This window comes from Quercus robur, chromosome 2 (assembly GCF_932294415.1).
Source record: "Quercus robur chromosome 2, dhQueRobu3.1, whole genome shotgun sequence".
In the NCBI taxonomy this organism is placed as follows: Eukaryota; Viridiplantae; Streptophyta; class Magnoliopsida; order Fagales; family Fagaceae; genus Quercus; species Quercus robur.
In genome coordinates, this window is record NC_065535.1 from 25,762,272 (window position 1) to 25,774,279 (window position 12,008).

Below are 12,008 nucleotides of genomic sequence, written 5' to 3' on the forward strand. Positions count from 1 at the left end.
ATTAAGCATACTTAACATCAACTTTATTTGTGATGTTTAATTACCTAAAATAGTGGCCTGACATTTACTAACTAAGCAAGCTTAACATCAACCTTATTTGACATTCTAGTGGTTTGATCTGCTACATATTTTGAATATTCATAATGGTTGACAAAGTTCTAGATTATTCTATTAAGAAAGCAAAATATATTTTTAGTTTTTTATATTTTGGCAATGTATTCAATTTCGTGTTCAAGTAACTTCATTTTAGTTCTTATATTTTTAATTTTGCTGTCATTTTACTTATAGAGAATGTCAATGTGATTAATGGACCACACAGGCATAGGTAATTTAAAATCGCATTTTCTATAACTAAGATGATGGCATAAACCAAAATGTGAATATGTTTTAAAAATATAGAGACTAAAAATACATTTTTACCTTATAAAATTATGGTGACAATAATGATAATGAGGTGTTATATTCAAAATAAAAAAGGGGGGAAAAATCTACATGACCCAACACTGAATAACAAGAAAGTGATATTTTAATATTTTTCATTTGTAAACAAATATCGAGAAAAGATTTTTGACCCTGAAGAAAAAGACATGCTAACCTGTCCAATTAAAAAGCAAATTAGGATGATGAGCATAGATTACTCTGCCTCACAATTTAATTCATGGGTCAACTGTAGATATCATTGTTTCGAGAAGCAACATATATTACATATATATTGCATTCTTGGAGGCAATTAAGGTAATTGGCACTCGTTATATAGTCCCAAAAATTAGGACAAGGGTAAAATATATGGAAGTTAATTAATTTTTTTCTCTCTCTCTCACATGAAGATGAAAGGAAGGTACAATTTAGAATAGACTTGACCAACCATTGAGATGTTGGCATTATTACAACATTGTAAGTAGTTGTTAGTTTATTAATGCCCATAAAAACAACATAGGTTTTCAACAAGATCCCTAATTCTTTTCCTTAATCATAATAATATTAGGTGAATGACTCAAGATTTAATCCAATTCCAATGAGTTCTACATACGGCCTCATGGTTCAAGCATATCAAATCCAGAACACGACTAGTGTTTCCAGCCAAGCAATGTTAAAAACTTATCTAGTCCGTCATGTGTGCCATTGGCCATTAGCTCCAGCAACCCTGCAAGCTCAAATAATTTAAAATAATAATAATAATAATAAAAATCAACAACGCGTTAGAGCTGCATGTTTGATAAATATTGCAATTGATTTAAGGAGTGGATTATCTGTGAATTTATTCAAAATTTTTGTTAATTTTTTTCTTGATAGTCATGTTCAAATTAGTCTATTATGAAGAATGTTTAGGAAATGAATAAAACTACAAACGCAACCATTGACCACCTAGATTTTTATAATAAAATCTAAGTGATAAGTTGTTAATAACAGTAAAAATAATAATATTAGTAACGGACCCAAATAAATAAATCGGAAACAATTGACCACTTAGATTTTGTTATAAAATTATTGTTAAAATATTATGCCAGTAGCACTACTCAGAGAATTTTATAAGATTTTATTAACAAATATCTTTATGTTATTCATTAAAAATACCATTTTATAAAACCCTTTTCAGAAAAATGAAAAATAACTAATTTATTTAATTTATTATTTCAATTTTCTATAAAATCTTGCCTAAAATTAGTGATTAATGTAAACCCAAATTGATAAAATGCTAATCCTACTTCTCTTTTTCATTTATTTATTCAAAAATGTACTTTCCAACGCATCTCGAAAATTGGGGACTCCGTGTACAATCGGAATTCAGAGAACCGAGCCTCATGTAGTCATGTTCCTTAAATAAACCTGCCACATTTTTCTGTTACACGTGCACCTGTTTTTTGGAGTGATTGATATAATGACATTAAATTAACAGGAAGCAAGAATGTTACGTATTACGTACCTTCAGCTAATCCTGGGTGGGTGGAGGTCAAAAGTAGTGCTGGTTGCCTTTAACAGTTTCTACATATTTATACAAGAAATGGTGTCAGCCACCCCCACATGAGTTTCTATCCTAATACAAATTTAGATGCGTAGAAAAATGAAAACTTATATCCGATTCATACCAGTATAAAGTCACCAGGTTTTACTGGTAATTCTTGCACGCCAGTGATTTTCCTACAGTACATCATTTTCTTTTTAGTCAGTTCCTATAAAAAATTAAATAAATAAAAAAATCTTGTAAGTCAGGAAATTTTTTTAATATAAATTTCGGTTAAGTGTTACATAAGTAATGAAACTCTGCTGAGGTATGAAACCTATGCTACAATGCAAAAATGTGTGTTTGACACCATTTTTCTAGAATAGTTATTTAAGAATTGAAAAGACATAACAACATAGTGTTTGGCATGAGAATGAGTTTTTAAACTTTTTTATGACACAAAGTGAAACTTTTTTATGATTTTTTTTTTTTTTCTATTCAGCCAAAAAAAAAAAAAAAGTGAAACTTTTTCAAAATATTCAACATAATGCCATTGAGATATGTTTTTTGAGTTTTAGGATGTTTTCAGAATACATATTTTTATAACATTGTATTCTAAAAACTCATACCAAACACATGATTTAAAATTGAGACCCACCATTTTCAAGTTTTAAAAACAAAAGCCTATATTTAAAATCTGATACCAAAATTGTTTTGGTCTTCCTAGGTGACAAAGAAGAAATTCTAGGGCAACCTTTTTCACAACTAGTTAAAAACTGAAAATTATAAATATTCTTATTGACTATCATTTTATTATGGGTCTACCATTAATATTATTTTTATCCTACACCAATAATAATAAATAATACTATCATTTGTGAAATTTTTTGTACGATTAGACTTATATATATATAGTTTTAACCTATGACATCTGCTCTTGGTAATAACTTTTTTTTTTTATATTTATTTTTTAGTTTCAGCCTATAATGTCTGTTCTTGATAATAACTTTTTATCATCAGATCAAAACACTAATCGATTTTTGGTATAGGCGGAGATTGAACTCTAGATTTCTTATTCAACCATCAAAGACTTTACTAGTTAAGTTAATTGGAACACTTGTATGATTAGACTTATTGCAACTGAAAACAACAGTCTCTTAATTGCTAGCTACTTAATTATATATTCTTTTTTCTTTTTTTGCTGAATTAATTATATATTCTATTTATTACATTTTGCGGGAGTACAAAATAATAAGGGCCCCTGATCAATTCGGGCTAGACCATTTGGGCCGCAAGCTTAAACTTAAGCAGGTTTTAGTAATGATGATTCGACAACTAACTAGTGCAATGTCCATTTAAGAAGTCTATTGAAATTATATACCTAAGCACCTTTGGTGCAAGGCTGGGAGGAACTACATCATCCTAAACGACCAGACCAAGGTGCACTAGGCTAATTCTAAATATTGAATTAGTTGCAGGGTCTGGTGGACCCTGCAACCAATAGGTCAGCATGATCTACATCCTAGAATGTTAGAGAAGGAGAATGGTTGCTTCTAAGTTCAAATGCACATTTCTTCATCAACTACTTGTTGCCACCCTTTTTATTGCCCTTGCTTTTATTGTTCCCATATAACATTATGAAAATTGTTGGAAAAATGTAAACACAAAGCAAATGTTGTGTTAGAATATAAGCTCATGGGCTTAGGCTCAATGTACTATTGAACTTGTACGACACTCCTATTTCTTGTACCACACACATATTATGCCTGAATAAAAGTAATATTTTGTACGTCTTACACACAATTCAATATAATAAGACTTTAGGCTTTATCACAGACTTGGGCCCAATGTACTATTATATTTGTAATACATTCTTCTTTCTTGTACAACATACATATCATGCCTGTATAAAAATAGGCCATTTACATCTTACACACAATTGAATATAATAAGACTTTAGTCTTTATTATGCATATTATGCAGTAATCTCTATTGGATCATGACTCCTTTCAACTTTTATCACTATCATCATTTGTCAAAGTGAATACACTCTACTCCACAACATGAATCAAAAAGTCCTACATAACTACACATTGAGTAAGCACGCGAATCCATAATTTACACTTAATTTGATGCTGCAAATCGGCATAAAATTCAGGAGCTTATAACCCTCCACTAATTAAGTATACAAGACAGCTGACCAAACTACACAGTAAAAGAATATTATTGGACACAAGGACCCTATGAACCATGGTATGTGAAATTTCATGCCACTCACTATCAACCATCAAGTAACCAACATGAAAGTCATATTGATTTGCATTCAGAAAGAGACTCACAGTGATATGACTATATATATTCATGGATAAATTAAATATATGCCAACGCTAAAGATAATGAAATAGTACCTAATAAGAAGCTTTCCCTCAACTTCTTCACATTCAAAGAATTGGCAGCCAGTGGTGAAGGGTATTTCTTTTTTGTTCCATTCTGTAAGAATTTAACAGTTTTAATAATCAGTTAAAACCGGGTTTTAATATAAATAATGTACATAAGTTTTGCCAATTTCAATCCCTAATTAGAAATTAGAAATTGCTATAGGCTGCTTCAGCTGCTCAGCCCAGCCGCAAAATTTGAACTCTTGGGCCATGCTTAAGTTTTAAAAGCCGTACAAACATTCACGATTGGGCTTAACTCAAAACAAAGGCCCAAAATGGTTAAACTTGCCTGATTTTTAATTCTAGTAATTCAAAAATTCTTGGGATTTTTACTCTTACACAGAGTTGGTAAATACTCGTAATTTTTAGGATTTTTCAATTTTCTGTTTTATATTTTTATATATAAGCATCTTTAGATTTTTTTTTTTTTTTTTTTTTAATGATTTTTGGTCTTCCAAACTTTACAAAACTGGATCGGTTGGGAGATTTGGGGCATTGAGCTAGTCTCCTTTTAAGGAGAGAAGAGGGGATTTGATGGAAATCTGTGCCCTCCTCCTCCCCCACATTGTGTTTTTTATTTTACCCCAACACTACCTTTCTTTTTTTTTCTTTTTTTCTTTTTTTTTCTTATAAAATATATATATTTTTAAAAAACTATGTAATAAGGGGTATGAGAGCAAATTTATACAAACTATTTTTTTCTATCCTTTTTTTATTTATTTTATTTATTTTTTAACAAACAAAAAATTTTCATCTATTCTCTTTCTCAGCCCCCCAAGGCCCTAACCAAATACATATGAGGGAAAATTAAAAAAAAAATTTCTATTCCCCACTTTTCCACCTCTCACAATTTTCTATTCCTTAGCTTTTCCATCCCCAACCAATTATAGTTTTAGTTTATGTTCTCTCATAAAATTTTGACCCAACGATAAAGTCTTTTTTTTTTCTTTTTTCTTTCGCCTTTTTGGTTATATGTAATAATCCACTCTAGACTATGAAGTCATTTACTATCCATCGTAAACTAAAACATTTTGTAATCAGTAGCTTAATTTTAGATTAATATGTAACGCCCATCTAATCATTTAAAATCAATATTAAAATTAACAAATTATTAAACTGACTGGAGTAGACATCCTAAATTAATGGGAACTAATCTATTAATTTTGATTCTCAAAAAACAAAAAATGTCTATGAAATTTCAGAAATTTGCTTACAAAAGAATTGTTTTTATTTTAAATAAATAAATAATATATATATATATATATGGAATTTGAAGTTAAAAGTGTGTTGAAGTTACCTAGATGCCAAATCACAGTTGCAGAATAATCCTCGCCCTCACTCACACTTTTCACAACAGCGCAAATATTGTGTCCCATCGCTTCCATGACATTGCACAAAAAGTTTTTGACATCCTGTACATTCCCACATTGGTGGTGTTAAATCTTAATATTCCGAGATTGTAGTATCATATACCATTTTATTTTGTGGCAATTTACATTTAACATGGATACTTTGGCTTTGCCATAAACTTGCACGGAGCATTATGTTATTTCGAGACAAAATCTACAAACGACTATTTAACATTTGATTAAAAAATTTAGTCAATAATGGGTTGAGCTAGTTATACAAAAAATCTATCACCAAAAAATATTAGTTCCAAATATATGGTTTACAAAAAAATTTTAAGTACTTTTGGAGTGTGGAGAAATTATGCTTTTCATCCTCTCATATTTGTGATAAACTCTACTATGAATTGAATTTAATTAGTGAACCTTACTGTGACCGTGAGAGAAAAGAGTACCGTTTTATATGATTCGAAAATACCTAAAAATTACTCATTGTTTACCAATAAAGTTCATTGTTAAAGAGCCAATTGACATGGATAACCCAAAAAAAAAAAAAAAAAAAAAAAAGACGAAGTTATATTATTTGTGTGACCCAACTTGTGTCTAGAAATTGCATTTAGAATGATGCTATAGATATGAAGGACAGAGAAGAAAAACACCTTCTTTCCTTGAAAGGGAATGTAAAAGAAAAGGTCTTGATACACACAATCTTCTGATAGAAGTGGGTCCAAACTCTCGTTCAATTCCTCACTGTTCTTGGTATTGATTGCAGTGTAAAATTCATGGATTAATTTTGATGCAGAAGGAATTGGTGTAGGCTGAGAAGGAGCAATGCCGCACGATCCATCGTCAGTGCACCATAGTCTCCACTGATCTTCTTTGCTTTTTTGGATGATATTTATCAACAACATTTTCCCTCCAGTTGACAATGGACAAAATGTAGGCCTAGTGCTGTGCTTCTTGGTGACTATGCTTCTTCTAAATTGCCTTGCATTACATGGTTGGGAAATTGACAATATGTTGAAGCTGTTCTTTAAGTACAGGCAATTTCTCGTACAATATTCGCCCAAAGAGGCCATTTTTGAGTAACTCAGAGAGAGAGAGAGAGAGAGAGAGAGAGAGAGAGAGAGAGAGAGAGAGAGAGAGAGAGAGAGAGAGTTCTTTTTATGTTAATTGCTCCTCTTCTGGCTTTTTAGCCTTGGGTATCTATCAGCAGTATTCAAGATTGGTAACCAAGCAAGGAATGAACGTCTATTGCTTGTAACTTGTAACTTGTCACCAAACACGTGTTTTTCCATTCCTTTTTTCTTTTCTTTTGAATTTGATAAATCACTTTGTCTTTGTGTCAAACTTAAGTTTGTTGTTAGAAGTCTGACTACCTTGGTCCAATTGGGTTGTACATTAGCGGGGTAACACAATTAATAAAATGATTGAAAGAATTTATGGATATGTGACTCTAGAAAGCACAAGGGATAACACAATTAATAAAATGATTGAAAGAAGTTATGGATATGTGACTCTAGAAAACACTCGTGTGCATTGCAAATTGGCACTTATGCACGTGAACAAGATCAATTAATAATTTTTATTTTTACATACAAAATCATAGTGATAGATGTTTTTTATTTATTTATTTATTTTTTTTTTTAAGGGTTATAGATTATCTAGTTCAATATGAAAAGTCATAATATTTTAGAATTTATCAATTTAAATAAGGAGTCATAATCTTTCAATTTAAATTCTTCTTTGTTTATAAATTAAGAGCTTGAAACAAATGCAATTCATTTCATTTTCATGCCCATTGTTTTCCACAACCAGTGAGTTCAAATATTGAAAATTCAAGACAATGTTGGTGAATTTGGGCCGAACAAAGCTGAGATCACAAAAACTTAGTACATTACTATGGTGAAGAAAATTTTTAGGAGTTTCTTAGAGTCGGTTGAAAAGGTTTTGTCTGTTAAACGCGAGTGCATCATCTTTGAAGGCGTCTATATAAGGAAGAGTTCAAAGGTTCTAATTTGTCAAAAGTTTTTGCAATACAGGTCATCTATTAGATAGAGTTAAGGTATAAAGGTTTTATTCTAATTAAAACTTATTTTATTATGGTGGATTCCCTTGTTTGGATATGTTACCCCTGAAGTGGTTTTTTCCTTAGAAACTTTTTTCTTTGGTTTTTCCTTTCATTACCATATCATGCATCCATTGTTTAATTTGTTTATCATTTTGAACTCGGTGTTAGCCTGAATCAAATGTTTTATTTATTAAAACCTAACTTTACAATTGGCATAATTGGACTTTAAATGAAATCATCCGCCCCATAACATACTTGGGTTAAAAATAATATCCTTTCACAAGACTACAAAGCAAGCAATAGATGATTATTATTTTTGGACAAAATATATTTTTGGTCCCTAAACTTTACCAAAAGTTTTATTTTCACCCTTAAACTTTAAAATTTTCTTTTTTTGTCCCTTAGCTATTGAAAATTTCATTTTTTTTTTTTTGCCCCTAAATTATTGAAAATGTTTTACTTTTTGTCCTTAAATTTTACCAAAAGATTGTTTTTCGTTCCTAAACTATTTTTGTCTCTAAATTATTAAAAAAACTATTTACAAAGTTAAAGGATGCAAAAAGGACATTTTAAAGTTTAAAGATGAAAAACAAACTTCCAATACAGTTTATGAACTAAAATAGTATTTTACTATAATTTCTTTATCGTAAGATATTGATTACCAACATGTGTTTTCTTGAAGAAAATATTAATATTTAATCTTCCATGGACAGATATCAATTTCGTGTGTAAAGGCGGCTTGATGTATTTGGGGGCCTTAAACAAAAACTGATTTGAAGTATTTTATATATTTAAATATGAGTTAAAATTTTTTTTTGAGGAAATAGTAATGCTTATTAGAACATATGAACACGAAAGTAGTATATAGAGTTTTTTTTTTAGAGAGTTTCAACATATGGCGTCCGCTCCTGATAATAGCTCTTTATTATCAAACCAAAACATCAATCAGTTTTTTGGTGTAGGCAGGGATTGAACCCCAGATCTCTTATACAACCATCAGAGAGTTTACCAGTTGAGTTAACTGGAACCCACAATATATAGAGCTTTTTAAATAGGCTTATAATATATTATATAACTAGAGTACCACTACAAATGACTTTTTTAAGAAAATAAAAATTCTACGTGGTTAACTAGTAATTTTGCATCTCAAACAAGAGAATAAAGTTTAAGTAATATTTAATTTTAAAAAGCATATAGACACAAAAAAAATGACAAACTTTTCACACCAGTTTATGTGGCAGCTTGATAGTAGTAAGTAAAAATGTGATGTTAGTGGTGGATCTAAATCAGAACTAGTAAAAGTTTACCGCAATAAAAGTTTGTCAACTCAACTGTTGTGAATTTTTTGTGTATTACTTTTTTTTTTTTTTTTTAAGTGTTACATTTACAACATTTTCACAAAAAATCCTAGATGTTAAGTTTTTACTTGTTTTAATTTTAACCCCTTAATGAAATTACGTTTTTATCCTGCCAATAACAGTTAGTTGTGAATGTAGCATTTCTCTCTCTTTTTTCTTGTTTTTATTTTGATTAAAAAAATATTATTTTATTTATTGACTAATATTTGAATTTAATTAATACTTTTACAATGAAAAAAAATAACAATATTGGTTAAAATTTAAGAATCCTTTTTTATTTGAGGGTTTTAGGTGAGTGCCTTGTTCACATGTAGCATAGAGATGTGCTTGCTATGTGTGCTTTTAAATCATATTTGCTCCTCTGTGTCATTCCTTTTCTGATTTTTCTTTTCTCTGATTTGGACTAAACACTGTTTTTGGAGTCAAAGAAACTTATTTCTTTCGTGGGGCTAGGTCTACTAACTATATAAAAAGAGCCAATGGCTCCATCTACGGTAGTCTTTGGTTTATTCAACTTGGCGTGGCAAAACTCACTGTTTTGCTTGAGCTGGCTTTTTTTTTTCTTCACAGTATGCCAGCCTTTTGGTTTATGCTCTTTTCGTTTTAAATATTTATATGTGTCATCACAATATTGTTGGACTGAGTCAAAATATTTTTATAATATTTTCACAATTATTGAGGTGTTAAAATAATAAAATATAAGGTTGGGACCAACTACAATTGAAAATTTATGTATTGTGAAAATGTTATAACTTCTTGTTGTTGTAACAATATTTTCATAATTGCCAAGAAATCAATTCCTTATAGATCAAAATAAAATAAAATAAAAAGAAATGCTAAGTTCACAGCATTTTCATAATAATTTCAAAACAAATCCTAAGTAGCAAGGTATTATTGATGGATAAAAAAAATGATATCAGTAATGGGCCCAATTTAAAACCAGTAGCAATTTGTCACCAAAAACTTGTTGTGAAAATATTGTGGAGGTAACATTTTTCTAAAATAAAATAATAAAATATCCGATCAAGACCCACCACAGCTAAAAATAAAAGTATTGTGGAAATATTATGATTTTTTTTTTTTTTTTTTTTGTGTTCCTAGACTTCTTTTTTATTTTAGTCAAATTGGGTGAGTAAAAATTCATTATTTTATGCACAATTTTAATGTGCAGTCTTTTTATTTTTTGTTTTTAATACACAATTTAAAGTGGTGGTTCCAATTTAAAACTAGTAGCAATTTACTGCCTAAGATTTGTTGTGAAAATATTATGGATGTAAAAAAAATAAAATATCAAACCAAGACCTACCAAAACTAAAAATAAAAGATATTGTGAAAACGTTTGATATTTTGTTGTGTTTCTAAGCTTCCTTTTTGGTTTAGTAAAATTTACTGAGCCATAATTCATTGTTTCAAGCACAATTTTCTTCAATTGGCTTGTTTGTTTTTTAAATGCATAGTTTAGAACCAATAGCAATATACTACCTAAAATTTATTGTGAAAATGTTATGAACATAGTATTACTCTAAAATAAAATATTAGACTAGGATCCATCATAGCTAAAAATAAAAGTATTGTAAAAATATCGTGAAATTTTGTTGTGTTGCAAGACTTATTTTTTTTGGATTAGTCAATTTGTTGAATCAAAATTCATTGTTTTATACACAATTTTCTTAGGCTGCATTTTTTGTTAACACATTGTTTAATGTTTTAAAAAAACACACACGCATAGTTTTACACACACACACACACACACACACACACACACACACACACACACACACACACACACACACACACACACACACACACACACACAAAAAGGGGGAAAAAAGCACTTTCGCCCTTTATATTTGGGTTAGTTTCATTCATTCCCTAAACTAAAGTTGAAAATTTTTCTCCTTTATATTTTGTAAAGGAGCATATACTCCTACTATTACACTCTTAGATAAACCCTAACAAAATTTTATGATTTCTAGAATATTCTATTGTGCAATGTAGAAAATACACCCCACTAAATTTTAATGTCCCAAAAATTTTCTTCATATATTTTGAATTTTATGTGGTAGTCATACCTGGAAAGTGAGAATGGTGATATATGATGTTCTATTTGTTATATACCTAGAAAACACTAATTTATTGAGTTTAAATCTTCTATACTTATAACTTTATCTAATGGAAACTTTGATTGCATATGTCTTTTGTTATCTTGTTCTTTTTTAATTTATTTTCTTGTTTAAAAGAGTTTTTCATATTAAAAATTGAGTAAGTTAAACATCATATTAGTTATGCTTATAAAATAAGATAATAAAGAAAGAAGTATGGATAACAAAATCTTCATTGTAGACGATTCTAGGTATTTCATTTGATTAAGAGTTTCAATCTAGCATATATTATCATTTATTGCGAAATTTTATATATTGTGACAATGTTTTATCAAAACTTAGTGGTTTATTGTTAGAAGATAATGACATTCATTATCATTCTTAGTAGATGTGGGGTCATGGGCCCAGATCATACAATTGGGTTTTGAGCTTAAGGCCTAAGCCGAGGATAAGGGGCCGTCTAAGGATGGGTAAGTATAGCCAAGGAAACCCATGCTAGTGGATAAGGAAGACAATATTGAACATAATGGCCTAGGAGTTTGTGCCGAGGATGAATTTGTCCTCGGCTAGCCAAGGTCGAGGTCCGTAAAGGATGCCTGCCATCTAGAGGTGCGATCCATGAAGTTCTGAAAATATGGATAAGCATTGCAGGAACAAAAGACAAAGAAGAATTCCAAAATATCTTGGGAAAAGCTGCTATCATCGCATTAATGAGGAAGTGACCTCTGCACAGTATTATTGCAGCCTTACA

The 12,008-nt window shown here is 29.9% G+C and overlaps 1 protein-coding gene across 1 annotated transcript; it reads right to left on the reverse strand.

Annotated features, from left to right (window-relative positions):
* Positions 1-822: 822 nt before the first annotated feature.
* Positions 823-6,883, reverse strand: LOC126713054 (uncharacterized). Its single transcript, XM_050412696.1, has 6 exons — positions 6,386-6,883; positions 5,678-5,792; positions 4,351-4,432; positions 2,088-2,139; positions 1,925-1,983; positions 823-1,144 (listed from the first exon to the last, which is right to left on the reverse strand). The coding sequence occupies exons 1-5, from the start codon at positions 6,803-6,805 to the stop codon at positions 1,927-1,929; spliced, it is 726 nt and encodes a 241-aa protein (XP_050268653.1). The 5' UTR covers positions 6,806-6,883; the 3' UTR covers positions 823-1,144; positions 1,925-1,926.
* Between the last annotated feature and the right edge of the window lie 5,125 nt (positions 6,884-12,008).

Bases quoted from the DNA above. Each gene is read 5' to 3' on its own strand.
- LOC126713054 (XM_050412696.1), bottom strand. From the start codon at position 6,805: ATGGCCTCTTTGGGCGAATATTGTACGAGAAATTGCCTGTACTTAAAG. The intron at 4,433-5,677 runs GTAACTTCAACA...AAATTCTTACAG, and splicing joins AACTGTGATTTGGCATCTAG to AATGGAACAAAAAAGAAATA. The intron at 2,140-4,350 runs GTACTATTTCAT...GATGTACTGTAG, and splicing joins GAGGGAAAGCTTCTTATTAG to GAAAATCACTGGCGTGCAAG.